Source organism: Centrocercus urophasianus, unplaced genomic scaffold (assembly GCF_019232065.1).
Source record: "Centrocercus urophasianus isolate 14NV4802_14NV808 unplaced genomic scaffold, USGS_Curo_1.0 seq_32, whole genome shotgun sequence".
Classification (NCBI taxonomy): domain Eukaryota; kingdom Metazoa; phylum Chordata; class Aves; order Galliformes; family Phasianidae; genus Centrocercus; species Centrocercus urophasianus.
Window position 1 is genome coordinate 5,374,953 of NW_024884889.1, and position 14,412 is coordinate 5,389,364.

Below are 14,412 nucleotides of genomic sequence, written 5' to 3' on the forward strand. Positions count from 1 at the left end.
TGCTGGTATCACTGGACACTGATGTCTGACTGAGCTTTTCAGTGTCAGAATCGCTGTCACTTGACATTTCTCTGGCCTCGCTTACTGCAAGCGCAGAACCTACTGAAGGCAAATCATTGCATGCTTCAGGAGCAGAACAAGCTGTGTTCTGAAATGGCACAGACCCAAATTCTTCTTCCCTCCTGGGACAGGAATTGTTGCTTTCAGCAGTAATTTTGTTTTCTTGATGTTTTACCTTTATGTCTTGTTTTGTTGAAGTAACAGTAAGCAGAGTGGCAGATGCATTCCCACTGTCACCAGGAAGGACTGCTGAACATAAAGGCTGAGTAAAGGAAGAATTAATATTAGCAAGTATGTCTGTACTTCCCATGTTCTTAGGTGAGTTCATACAAAAAGAAGAGCCTTCCCATTTTCGATGACTGAGTCTAGAAGCAGGCTCTGCACACACTGGATACGCAGAATTTCCTAGATTTTGAGGTGTTTTGCCAAGAGACTTCATTTTTTCTTTCTTGGTTTTGTCAGTACCATTTCTAGACAAAAGCACAGAGGAGGAAGTCAGGGAATCAGAGGTATTTTTGACAATATCTTCACCAGCAATTTCATTTGGAAGTAACTGAAAAGTGCTATTTTTGAAGGAAAATACACAACTGCTGGGGAGAAGGGAGGACTCAGAGATAACATTCACTCCAGCTGCAGTGGTGGTTTCTGAAGTACCACAAGGTACAGTTGTGATGGACTCTGAGGCATTAGTGTTTTGCTCCCATGAGACAGACGGTTTCACTGTACCATCTGCAGTTTGCTTTAGAGATGTGTTTTTTCCCATGTGAGATAACACATTTAGGTCAGATGTCTTCTCAGACTGGTTAAAAAGTGAACGTAACGACAAAGTCTTAAATGAATCACTGACTTTCGATGCTGCTAAACATTGTCTTTCTGAACTGCCATTGGAAAAAGAACAAACTGCTTTCTGACTTCCTGCCGATTCTAAATGACAAGCGGTTGAAGCATCAGAAGCTCTGGTTCTGGCTACAGAGCTGCATTTTTTAAATTGGCTTTCGCACCGGTTACCTGCTTTATCTTCACGATCACATTTTCCTAGATAAAATTTAGGGAAAGCGTATTTACTGCCTTTCAAGGAACATGTAGCTGCATCTATGTTAAGTCTAGGTAATGAGTGGCTACATGCACCACAAGCAGAAAAATCTAAATTTGAATTGGAAACAGTAACAGCTACTGATGCTGCTGGCTTTAAGCCCAATGAAACACTAGAATTTGTGTCCATTTCGTTGGATATTGAAACTGCTGATGACTGCATTGGCAAATTTTCCTGAATTTCTTGGTCTTTAGAGTTTTCTGGTAAGGCTGGAGTGGCTGCTTCCTCTGAACTTCTCTCATGGGCTAAGCTTAAGTCACCATTTGTTTCAGACAATCTAGTACTGGTGGATGGGATGCAACGATTACTACTTCCAGGAAAGCTTGTCTTATCAATACCACCTTCTCTTGACAGGGTTTCCACTTTTACTCTATCCATGTTATTTGCTTTGGTAGTTGAAGATACAACAGGAATTCCTGAGGACTTACTCTTCAAAGCCTCAGCAGCCACAAACTCATACTTTTTACTCGCAGGTAAAGTTTGTATCTTGAGCTTATTAAGATTCTGATGTTCCATGTAGTATTTGTAACGCAGCTCCTGCAAGTGCAGAAAAATATCCTGTTAATAAGCAAAGCAGATGCTTGTGAGTGCAGAGGTTATAAAACTCGCTTGATCCAGAGGGTTTTTAAAATATATTCTGAAGTATTTATGATTTATTTTTCCATTGCTGCTAATTGAACAAGTTTTTTATGGAAGAAGAAATCCTTAAAAAAAATTGAACAAGATACGCATGAAACCAGGATGACAAAGTAAACATTAAAATAAAAAACTATGGGAAAAGTTATTTCAGGTGACTGCCAAACCCAGAAATAGCTAAATTCACTAGCTTAGATGTTGGCAATTACTTAAGAACTCACGAAAAACAACCTTCCACAACCAATTTAGTATTTTACTGGATATAATTAACTATGCTAAATCATGTCTGCAATGGGATAGAAAGTAGATGCCCTCCAAATTAATAAAACAAAAGAAAAAAATTCATTTGCCATTATTACTGTTCTCAGAACATCACTACCAGCAACGCTTCATTAACTGTAACGAGTTTCTTCCTGTACAGAACACTAGACACTGAGCCGCCCACGTGTAACTCCTATTAAGTGGGAAGACATAAAAATCTCTCTGTATAACTAGATCATTGGAAATTATGCTAAAGAGTGACTGGACTCAGTTTGGTGTCCAAATGTAAGGAATTTCTACTATCTTCAGAAAACAGAGCACGTGCAAATTATTTCATCTTCAAACAAGGAACAGAAAAGATGATTTGTATCAGAAAGACAAAGGTGCACATGAAAAGAGTTAGATAAAAAATGCACAGATATAAATTAAAAACAACAATCAAAGGCAAAACACGTAAGACAGATAGTATACAAGTACAGAAAGAAAGTTGTGTCACAACAAACAGTAACTTATCCATACTTACAACAGATGCTCAATCGTACCTCGTGACTCAAGTTTTGAAACACTGGCATTTCTGATATTGACATGAGGCGAGTACAGATCCTACCGCTGTCTGTCAGTGCTTCCTCGTGTCCTGCTACTGGCTGAAAAACATTTTGCAGCAGACATTGTATGTCTTTCCTGATAAGAAAAAACAAAATACAGAGCTGCTGCCTCATAGTCAACAACTTACAAGAAATGAGTTGGGTGTATTTTTCTGGTCCTGCCACTGGTTTATGATATTTTCTGTTGAGTTCTCATTTCCTCCAGCAGGCAGGTCTATCAGAAACAAACAAAAAAAAGATGGTCTGCATGCAAAGTATGGGAAATAATGCTATCATTTTCAGGAGAAAAAAAAAACAGTTGCAACTGAAAACTATTTTTATAAAGCAGCGAGAATACTGGTTTAATATAAGTTTATAGCTTTAAAATATATCAGTAGATACTTAAATAGAAAAGGTAACAGACAGTGAAATATTGGCTACAGGTAACATCTGAAAGGCACTGGCACTTAATATTGGAATTGCATTAAAAAGGACACAGGCAAACAAAAAATAAGAAGTTCAAGAAACCTATGCTGCAATGGTTAAGAGTCGTACCTAAATAAATATTTGATTCCTATTTTTGTATATTGAAGGGTTCCTTTCTATCTAAACAGATTCGAAGTAAGAACAAAATTATACCGACATAATCAGAAGCCTAGCACCTGGCTAAACTTCTGTGATACACAGAGGCCTGCTGACAAGTATCTCTCAATGCCTGCAGACACCTGTCCTGATAGGGTAAGAGCACTTAAGCAACTTCTAAGTCAGCAGCAATGGCTGCAATGGCTGCACGGGTAAATGACAGTAATTATTCCTCCAGCTTCCAGAAATACACATTAGGGACTTTGTAGAGAAAGCCCATCTGCAAAGTGTATTTAGAAGCACGTCCTTGATGAATTTATCTTTGATTAATTTGCTCATATGCTTTCTTAACTCTTGCATGCTCCAGCCACACCAATTCTTTTTGAACAACCAATTCAACCAGTTGCGGATTACGAGAGGGAAGTTCTGAATCTCGTTCTTTTAAGAAGTCCCTCTATCCTACCTTTAGTTGTGTCCACATTAAGTGGCACTAATTTCAAAGCCAAGATTTCATTAACCACAGGTTTGATATCCATTTTCTTCTGAGCGTTCTCTGGTGGCTTTTTATAGCTGGATGCTATATTCATCAGGTCAAGCTGAGTTTTCATTCTGGAAAAGTAAATAACAAACACACACCTGTTTCTTACGGCTTATATGCCAACAAGAAGATTACAGCTGCTTAATAAAAATGAAAAAGTAATTTAAAAAATCAGTAAAAAGAAATCAGAAAGCGTTAAATCTTCAGTAAAATGTCGTTTCCCACATTTTTTTAAACTTAAAACTTACTACTTGACAGATCATTTGAAATATGTTTAATACACAATGCAAACTGCAAAAAGCTGGACCTCTGGTTCAGCCAAAAGATTGGAAACTACTATTAAAGCATTATCTATTATAGCCTGAATCTAACTTGTACTCATTCTTCAGAGGGTACTGCTAGCACGTGCTACAAGACATGGTAGAGAACTCCACTTCTAACGCTCCTGCTTAAACTCTGATTAGAAAGCCATTGCATAAGCAGCAGATGTAATTAAAAAGCTTTAGAAAGAAATATTCCAGGTATGTGCATAGCAAACAGAGAATGAAGCCACTGTGGAATCTCCAGACATATTCTTAAAGAGCTATGCAGGGTATCTAAGAACTCCAGAGACACTTCAGTGTTCTCAACACAGAAAAATAGGGTGACACTGACAAATTCCTACACTTCATTTTGGTCAGAGAGCCAATTCTCTGTAATCACAAACAATCCTTCACTGAACTTGACAGATTTCCTAGAATTCTGAACACTGAGCACCCAGAAGTCTAAAAAGCATTAATGTCTTATTTAATAAACATCTTCCTCACTGTGCAATGACGTATCTGACCGTATGCAAAGTAAACGCCTTCTTACTTTTCAATCTTCAAGTTAGAGCAGAACTAACAAAGCATGCAAAGAAATTCATATACCTTGTATTCAAGCCACAGGCCACCTATAAATAAAACAAAAATTCATAAGACACAGATGTATTTGGAGAATTTTCCTCCAATTCACAAAAGAAGATTACTGAGCTTTTAAAATAGCTCAAAGATTAAACTTCCTGCCTTCATTTCACAAGCCCGTAGGAAATAAAGCTGCTGACATTATCATTAACGTGAAATAAGTAAGTAGAAGAGCAGCCAAACATACAAAAAAGATATTTCTTGGACTATGGTTTATCCTTTAATATTATATTAAAGAAAAAAAAAAGTTATTTCAGAGACAAATGAAAGCATTGAAGTAAAAAAAAAATATTACTGATTAAAGAATGACAGTTCTGTAATCATTTCAGACCCTTGTAAATATTCTAATGCAAGACTGTTTTGTAGTTTTTGGTGAGAGAAAACTCTTAGGATACTATTACAGTAAGATTTAAATACTCTGTATTTTGATTTTTTAGCATTCAAACTGTTTTGCACGTCTGACAGTAGAACTGTCAAAATAACTCCCTCTGGCACGAAGGAGGTTGACTTTCATAGCTGTCAGCATAATACGCAAGGGTTAAATCAAAAGCTGTATAGTCAATATTAGTTTAATCACTTCTAAATGTAAAGAAAACAGCACCTACTGCATTCACTACGTGTCTCTGATAATCTTTAAAGAAAGCTTGTCAAATGTTTCCAACATGAAAAGTACCCTTATAAAGAAGCAGAGTGTCAAGTAATTTTTGTCATTGGCTAAATTTGCTTTTCCCGATCCAACCTTTATCCCACTACGTAACGTACCAAGCGCTACACAGGATCTGAACTCAGCTATACGACTGATATCAAGTGAGAAGAAAAAAAGAAAGAAAAAGATCATCACCTCCAGGAATTGCTGAGGATCACATTCATGAACTAGCTTCTCACAATCGTTCAAAAGATTCTCAATGGTTTTCTTGTGAGTTTCTTTCATTTTCTTCCAAATCTGAAACTCTTTCTCCTTTTTACGCCTTTGATTTTCAAGATCTTCTGTCAACTGCTGTTTCTTCATTTCCAGAGTTTTGGAAATTTCTCCAAATGCCAGCGCAATGATCTCTGCTTCATTACTCAGCACCGTCTAGAAGCATGAAAACATAACAGATGACGATGCGACAGCAACGACTACACAGAGCAATGTCCTTAAGTTCGGGATGCATCTGTGCCACATAAAGTACCAGCACGCTGTGTTGTGCTTATCCTATCACAAAAACCAGTGTTGTTGTCCAGCTATTACATGAAACCATCAACTTAGAAAACCAGCACACGTAACTCACATCAGTATCATCTGCAGGACTGGAGATCTCATTCATCAGCTTCTCATTTATTATTCTCATTTCTTTTAGACTGCTGAAGAAGTTCAACTGGAAGGCAACAGCAACACTTAGTATGACTTCAACAACCCCATAAAATAAACACGTTAAGAAGCTGTCTAGAACCACATCACGGGCTACAGCATATAAACAAAAGCGGTGACTCACTGACAACATTTACTGCTTTTTAATAACGTTTACTGCTTTCCCGGTGCTTTTGTTACGCTCAAGTAGCGTTTTCAGGCTCACCTGCTCCTCCTGGTACACCGTGTCGATCAGGTTGATGGAGTGAAAGACGCCCTGGTGCTCCTCAGACACGCACTGCCCGCACCCCGCCTGGCGGCACATCCGGCAGTACAGCTGCAGCAGCCGGCCCGGGTGTTTCTGACAGCTCCCCCCGGCCCTGGCCGCGTTCGAGCGGTACAGCCTGACCACCTCGGCCAGCGTGGTGTTAACGGGCAGAGCGGCCGCGCCGCCGCGGGGCAGCGGGCAGAGCTTCCTGCACAGCGGGCACGACACTCGGGCCCCCGCCGCGTCGTCGCCGTCCGCTCCCTGTCCCTGTCCCCCCCGCGCCCCGCGGACCTGCCCGTGGCCCCGCTGCTGCAGCCGGGCGGCCTCCGCCGAGGCCAGACACTCTAACACGCAGCCCCGGCAGAAGTTGTGAGAGCAGAGCGGCAGCGTCACCGGCTCCTCGAAAAGGGACAGGCACACGGCGCACGTCAGACTGGCCTCCATCTGCGACGAGCAGAAGAGCGACCGGGGCCGCGGCTCCATCTCCGCTGATTCCGGCTCTCCCCGCTGCCCGCAGCTCCCCTCCGCGGGCCCGGCCGCCATCCGGCCGGCGGCAACGGCAACTCCCGCCCCCGCAATCGCCAACTTCCCCGGAAGTGGCTCGGGGCGGAGGGGAGGCGGGGCACGGAGCCGATTGGGGGAGACGGGAGATTGGCAGGCGCGCCGTCCAAAGGGAGCGGGGCTTGGGCCTCTCGCGAGAGGCCCTTTCACGCGGCGCCTGCCGACCGTTTGCCCTGCCGCCGCCATTTTGTGAGCGTTTGCCTTCGCGATGTTTTCGCCCTGGCCGTCGCAGTGAGGGTGTCGGTGTGGGGGGATTTGCGCTTGAGGGAAAAAGGCTGCGGTTGAGAGAAACGTTTTCGCCTGCACAGCGGTGAGGTGAGTTGGTTACCTGTAATTACGCTTGCAAGACTGTAGCTCAAGTTTAGCGTTTCGTTAATGTTAATATATTGGCAGCGAGCTTATCGCCATCTTACTTTTTGGGCAGGCGGCTTCTTTTTTAGAACCATTCAGTCTAAAATTCTGTCTGAATGATTCTGTTTTTTACCCCAAGTATTTTGAAGTTTCTCAAACGCAACAGGGGCCCGCTTAGAATCTCAAGTTTATGCTAAGCTTTATGGCGAGAGTGTTTGTGAAAGCCAAGGTACGCTGGGAATGTGTTGTTTTCAGACGGGAGGTGGTGCGGCAGCACCAAGTCGAGCACGTATTTGTTGTAACGGTAGTGTTTTGTTCTGTAACACTGAGCTTTGCTGGCAGAAAGTCGCGGTGCCTGTTTGGCACAAAGCGAAGGTCTGTGTTAGGATGGAAGATCTGTAGGAAAATGAGGCAAAGCAAAAGGCAGAAGCGATTCTGGAAAGTTCCTGAAGTGTAATATTACCTCATTTTCCCATACTTGCAAGTCTGTTGTCAGAACCGATAGAGAGGAGACGCAAATACACGTGCTAGGCAGTTTAACGGATAGACTGTAGATAATCTTATAAAGGAGCTTATCTTTGGTTTTATGGCTTTGTTCTACGCTTCCTGGGCTGTGGTGTGAGTTGTCACAAAATGTCCTCCTCAGCGTCTGTGAACCTTTGGGCAGGAAGCGTTAGCGGTTGTGAGCCAGCTCAGAACTCGCACCCCGAGGGGCTTCCGATGATTTAAATGGCAAAGGCGCAAAGGTTTCCAGATTTACTCCTTTGGAGTGGAAGTTCTCTGCAGAAAGCCATGAAATGCCTCATCTTCCCGTGTTTTTTTTTTTTCCTCATCAAAACAGGTGTGAACAGAATTGAAGGATCACCACGTCCCTTGTGTTAAGGTTTTGGAGTGTTGCATGATTAAATAATAAACGTGTGCTTACATCAAGTACTTTTACCAATTCTACCATTAATTTACAGTAATAACAGTAGCGGCAACATTAGTCTGAAATAGGGGTAAAACCATGTTCCTGACAACGTTTCTTTACATTTTTCTTGTCTCAAAAAAAGATTTAAAATTGTCAAATGTTTAGCACTGATTTTTCTGATCTTTTGAGTTGGTTAGATACCTCCCCCAATTACAATGTGTTGTGTATAGCTTGAATTTCCACTTAAAATCAATTTATACAGTCTTCAAAATCCATTATCTTCTTCCTTAATAATCTTCAACATCACCAGCACAGATAGCAAGCAAAGCACTCTCATAATGCCCTGAAGCAAAATGCTGCAAGAGAGGGGGGGGGGGGAAAAATAATCAGTGACAGTATTTCTGTACCGGTTTCAGCTGGGAGAGTTGATGTTCTCGATATTTTCTGTTATGATGCTGAGTTTTCTTTTTAAAGGAAAAGTGTTTTCCTTTAGCACATTGTTTTAGTTGTTTGCTTAGCAGTATTGCACAGAACCGAGGACGTCTCAGTTTTTCAGCTTCTTGTACTGTCCTGCCACTGTGAGGCTGACTGGTAGAAGGAGCTGTGAGGGCACAGAACTGGGACAGCTCTGACCTAAACTGGGCAGAGGTGGATCTTATAACAGCTTGTGGAACTGCAAAACTGAAGGGAGTTGGCAGGGGGACACAGCCCCTGCTTGGTGGCTAGCTGGGCAACCGTCAGCAGGTACTGAGCAACTGCATTCTTTTTCTTTGTAAATATATATATGAATACAATTATCTTTGCTGTTATTTTTTGCCATGCTCTTCTGTCTTAAGTTTTATCTCAAACCACAAGTACCCCTTTTTTGTGTGTGTATCCCTCATCCTGTGAGGAGAGGTAACGAGTGAAAGGCAGTGTGTGGTGCTGAGCTGCTGCTGGGTTAAACCACAACAGCTTCACTGCAGTTTTTCTTCTGTGTGTGGCAAGGATTGGAGTGTAGTTGTAAGGTTTTGTAAAATATTGCAATGTTTTTGTAAGGTTTCTGGGGCAAGACTTTTTAATTTCACGTATCTCAGGCTTTGGTTGCTTGGATGCTTACAAGTGATTACCTTGCAAAAAATTTGGTAAGTTCTGTTTAATGCTTCTCAAGGCCAATAGCAAAAACTAATGAGCAGTTCCCAGCAGCTGTTGCACACCTCACAGCTGGAATATAGCAGCGTATAAAAATGCTCAGAGTCTTAGCCATTGTCATTTTTATACTGTTCACCAGTATATCGAAGTTTAAGATGCAGAGCAGGAATTCTAGAGGAAGATTTATTCTGAAGGCTGGGATTTAAACATGAGGATAAGACTAAAGGTAACAGGAATCTGGTGTCACTCCTGCTACTGCGGAGGGACAAAATCGTAAAGGCTTGAGAATTTACTGCTTGTTTACCTAGGTAAGCCGGAGACATTGGAAGTGTATATTGTGGATATTGTATTTTTTTTAATCCATAGGGATTGAATGGATTTTTCTGAGAGGGCTCTGCAAATAGTGCGTGTGCTGAATATATCTAGAAGTGATTAGGAACTTACTTTAATATCATGGAAGAGCGATTTCCCGTATCTCTCTTTGTATCGTTGTCGTATAGTCATCAAGTCAATTTCACTCCTGGCAATGAGAATCCTTATGACTGTTTTATTGTGGAACCCAAAGTCCTAAAAAACAGAAGAATACATGAAAAAACTAGGTGAGCATCTATTGCTCTATTGCCCATCTGTGTATGGTTGTTTGAGTTCTTTGTGATAGGCAATTAATTAGGCCATCCAGGAAGGTACTTCAGGTTTTAAATGCCTAAGTGTTCAGAGGCTTTATTCTACAGTTCTCATGTGCCTGTATAATGGAATTCACATCAGTGAGTAGGTATTCTCCATATGTGAGTGTTTTAACTGTTCAATGAAGATTTCAAAAGGAAGTTAGAAACTTTTTCCAGTAGCTGTAGATAACCTGTTGTACAATTAGCTGTTGTGACACTATGGAGTGCATTGAAACTGTATTGAAGTCAATAATCTGTTTCACAGTCTGTTTCCCCCTTGTGAATTCAGTGACATTTTCTGAATCTATGACTGAATGCACGTAACTTGTATTTTGCTGTTCTTTTTAAGGGTTTCTAAACAAATATTTGTATTGTAACAGTGTGGTGCATGAAGGCATCCAGTGGTGCTTAAAGTTATCAAAACAACTTTGAGGTCCTGATGATCTGCTGAGGTTATGTAAAGCCAAACTGGTAATTTTATGATCTATTCCTTCGTACTGAAATCTCTTTACCCAGAAGGCAAATAGTAAGTGATAATGATAAAGCTGTTTATGGAGAATTTGATGACCCTTACATGGCTGGATTGAAACTTGTTCCGTAAACCACTGTGGACTGTGATTTGAGACATGAGAATCCAGTGTGAATTTGGTTGTATTGCAGTGCATGTGCAGAAAGCTTTTGTTGTAGTGTGGGCAAGGCCTGGCTGCCAGAGTAGGCACAGTGAAAATCTTGTGTTTGTTCCAGGAGTTGTGCGTTGGCTAGAACAGTTTGTGAAAACAGGGGGAGACGAATTAAAACAGGATGCGGATGTTTATTCTTAATCCTTCAAAACTTTTTCTAGCTCCTTCAGTGCTTCACCCACATGTTCTGTAATTGGTCTCCACAGGACCTTTGAGAAACATCACTTTTCCTGTAGCTAGTACTTTTGGCAAGCTATTTTCATGTCATGTGCCAGAAGCCTCTGGGCAATTCAATTTGTGCCTCTTGCCAGTACGTGTAGGATTTTCCTTTCCTTTCTCTGTTGCCACTTGTTGCAGGTTTAGTTAAAACAGGTGGCAGTAGTGCTGCAAGAGGACGCTGGGGCTCTGCTGAAGTGTTGCTGAATGGTTTTGCTTTGTGGTTTGGCCTTGAATCTAATCTTTTGCCTTCCCTGTTCTAAAATGATTCTTATTATTTTACCCATGGCGTCTTTTCTGGTGATCTTCTGTAGGTAACATTTAGAAGATTATACTTTAAAGATTATACATAAGAGATTGAACTTGATTTTTTTAATGGAAGATAAAATCTTATTTTCACTAGTGAATGAAAAACAAAGGAAATGTCTTCACTTGCTGCTTGTAGGAATAGGCTGTAGGTGTTTCTTTGCGTTTACCTCCGTTCTTCTTGGCATTCACATGATTTAATGTGATAGTTTTTATACGCCAAGAGAACAGAACCTGCAAATGTTCATAGAGCCACACAAGAATGTATGACTATTGGTTTTCAAGTCGCACTAATTTATAATGCAATTTGTAATATTTATTCAATTGTGAGGGGGGAAATAATGCGTGGTACAGAAAGAACACATTGAGTTTTGAATTGCAGGTGGAACTACAATCCAAATAAAATAAGAGCTGTTAAAAAAAAAAAAGTATTACCAAACAGTTCTCTGAAGGAATCTAAATGTTTGAATTACTGGTGTTAAATTCTGTTACGTTCCACTATGTGGGTACTACTGCTTTGAAATGTATTCAGGTGCCAAAAGTGTTAAAGCACGCAGTCCCACCTCAAGGATTGAAGAGATTGGTTTGCAACTATTTGTTTAAGTGTAAGGGAGCAAACAGAAATAGGGAGCTATTTTTTATGTTCCGTGGAGAAGAGCGGCTACTTACGTGAATTGCATGATGGAGTCTGTAAGCGAAGTAGGAAGGCTTGTCACGGACACAGAGAACTAGGAAAGAGATGTTATTACAGGTAAATAGGAAAATATGGTGAAATCACTCTTGCTAGCTTTTGTAGTGCTATCCACAGCTCAGCTCAAAATTCAGGTCCCAGTCCATGGCTGTATGCATCGGTTATAAAACTCTGGTACTTACTTGAGTTTAGCACTCCTTACATAGAAGGGCTTACTAAAAATCAGTGCACGCTCTCTTGTGACACGTGTAGAAATGTTATTATTCTGTAAATGAGCACATGAAGCTTACAACTTGTTTGCATTTCAGTTAAGTCCTGAAAAATTTACAAGTACAAGGCTGGTTGTGGCTCTGGGCAGCCTGGTCTGCGGGTTGGTGACACTTGAACGTAGCAGGGGGGTTGAAACTAGGTGCACTGTGGTACTTTTTCACCCAGGCCTTTCTGTGATTCTTTGGCTGATGTAAGGTGTGTGGAGTCAGTTGCTAATGCATGCATCATTGATGACGCCTAGTTCCTTATCAAATAAAGAAAGATAGTAGTACTGCTCAGTCACAATCTGGTGCTGCGCACGTGCATTTCTAGATTTACATGAGCATGGAACACAAGTTCTGTTCAAATATCTTTCTCTAATGATTTCTGAACTTTGAATCAAACAACGTAGCAAAGTGGAGAAGAGTATCAGGAAAAGAAAATTCTTCCTATGTCTGATATGTCATCTAGATATTAAGTGTAAAATAATGTGTTGTGTACCTATTGCAACCAGTAATTCTTGAAAATATCCGTCGTAGCAGTCATTGATGGCATCTACTAGGTCTTGCCCAGAGATACTTTGGAACTCCTGGAAAACTTGGAGGAAGAGAAATCTCACTTGATTCATTAACAGTGATCAACATTGCTCTCCCTCCCCACCCTCCTGACGATAACCCTTGACTGGGTTTTTTTCCTACTGATTTGTTCCCAGTGTTTCCTTAAGTCCATAGCATGCAACTAAGGCAATCTAAATGAGTAGTCTGAAACCTGGCTTCCAGGACATTCTCTTTCTAGATTCTCTAGTATGCGATTTAAAATAGATGCATAGCAAAGTGCGTTTTTCACAAATAATAACAATTAATAAATACTCCTGCAGTTTCTGTTTTTAGAACTTGTAAGAACTGCAGGTCAGTAAGACACGTCCCATGCTTCGCTTGGCTGAAGCTGGCCAAATGGTCACAGATCATGAGAAGCCATCCACAATATGCCTAACGTGTCGCTGTGCAGACATGGGCATTGTCTGGGCTCACGTACACACCAGTACAGTGCATGCTTACTTAAGCCTTAGGAAAGTACGAGATTTTCGGTGACTGCAGATGACAAAACTTACAGTGAACTACATTACAGGCAGAACCCTCAAAGTCTTGTGCAGTGGGGGAATAGTAGCATGGCCAGGTGTTACGTTAGTTCATCCCATGATCACCATCCTTACAGAAGTCGTGACAGAATTACTTGGTTAATTCATGACACCACAGCAGTTTTGAGCTACTGTTAGAAGTTGGCAGAAGTACAACTGCCTGCGCAATGATGAACTTGTCACCAAGCAGGCTTTTCCACAGCAGAACAAAACACATCCCAAACATGCCATCAAGCAGATGAGTTTCATAACTGCAGTGGAAGATTTCCTTTTTTTTTTTTTCTTTTTTTTTTCTTGCCAATCTTTGATTATGCCTGATGATGTAGTTTTAATTAAAAGCATCCCGCTATGTTTCTGTGTGTCTGTGCTCTTTAAGAGAGAGCAGATGTGGACTCTGGAAGTCTTCCCCTTCAAAACGTGTTTGAAACTTGCAGTCATCAGGCAGAGTTCAATTTAGCATTACTTCCAAAATCCCATTAATGTCAGTGAGATTCTGAGAGCTCCAAGTGTTCACAGTTAGGGTTCAGGCTCATATTCTGCTGCTCACTGAGCTTGATATATAAACCATGGCCTTATTAGCAAGTCAGATGTTTCCTTTATGCTGTATGGTCAAAGAGCACTGGGTTACCCATCCACAACTGCTGGTAACTCCTGTTGCACAGGATCATTTGCAGCATGTTTTTGTGTTCGCCTGTTCTCTGCTGACAGGCTTCCCATAGAATCTGTTACATCAGAAAAAGAAAAAAATGCAGAAGATTTTAAATAATTCTGAATCACTTTTCAACATCAATATTTGCTCTTTTTTTTAATGTGAGACATGCCCACGTCTGCTTGTTTTTACCATTGCATCCTGAGCAGCTGTAGCAGGATCTGCATATCCTTCCATTCTTGTTCCCTGGGGGGGGGGGGGAAGAAAAAAAGTTGTTTCACTTCTTGAGATATATGTAAGAAAAACACTGAATCAATATCATAGTTGACTTAGTAACTGTGGAAAATATCCTCAAATTTCAATTTACAGCTTCATGTCTTCTGAGCAGAGGAAACTGAAATAGCAGGCTGTGTTATGAGAGGAAAAAATCGTGGAAGTGGATAAACTTGCCTCGTAAACCCATCCCATTATTAGTCTGATGTTAAGTGACATTTTAGCACCTCCCGGTGCTGTAAGTGCTCTATTGTTTACTATAACTATGAGAGAAAAGCAAGCAGAAGGGTAGCATTTAC

At 41.0% G+C, this 14,412-nt stretch overlaps 2 protein-coding genes across 2 annotated transcripts in view; both read right to left on the bottom strand.

The window, feature by feature from the left end:
- Nucleotides 1-413: 413 nt before the first annotated feature.
- Nucleotides 414-6,459, bottom strand: LOC122166159. Its single transcript, XM_042829724.1, has 9 exons — nt 6,252-6,459; nt 5,967-6,053; nt 5,537-5,770; nt 4,663-4,685; nt 3,680-3,825; nt 2,784-2,869; nt 2,593-2,694; nt 1,582-1,690; nt 414-530 (listed from the first exon to the last, which is right to left on the bottom strand). Exons 1-9 carry the CDS (start codon nt 6,348-6,350, stop codon nt 496-498), a joined length of 921 nt encoding a protein of 306 aa, XP_042685658.1. The 5' UTR covers nt 6,351-6,459; the 3' UTR covers nt 414-495.
- Nucleotides 6,460-8,402: 1,943 nt separating this feature from the next.
- Nucleotides 8,403-14,412, bottom strand: part of ANXA10 (annexin A10) — a 65,224-nt gene continuing 59,214 nt past the window's right edge. The window contains exons 8-13 of the mRNA XM_042829676.1: nt 14,033-14,086; nt 13,820-13,913; nt 12,555-12,650; nt 11,783-11,841; nt 9,691-9,813; nt 8,403-8,471 (exon numbers count right to left, since the gene is read on the bottom strand). Of these exons, the coding sequence (XP_042685610.1) occupies nt 8,403-8,471; nt 9,691-9,813; nt 11,783-11,841; nt 12,555-12,650; nt 13,820-13,913; nt 14,033-14,086 (495 nt within the window). The remainder of the gene's footprint in view (nt 8,472-9,690; nt 9,814-11,782; nt 11,842-12,554; nt 12,651-13,819; nt 13,914-14,032; nt 14,087-14,412) is intronic.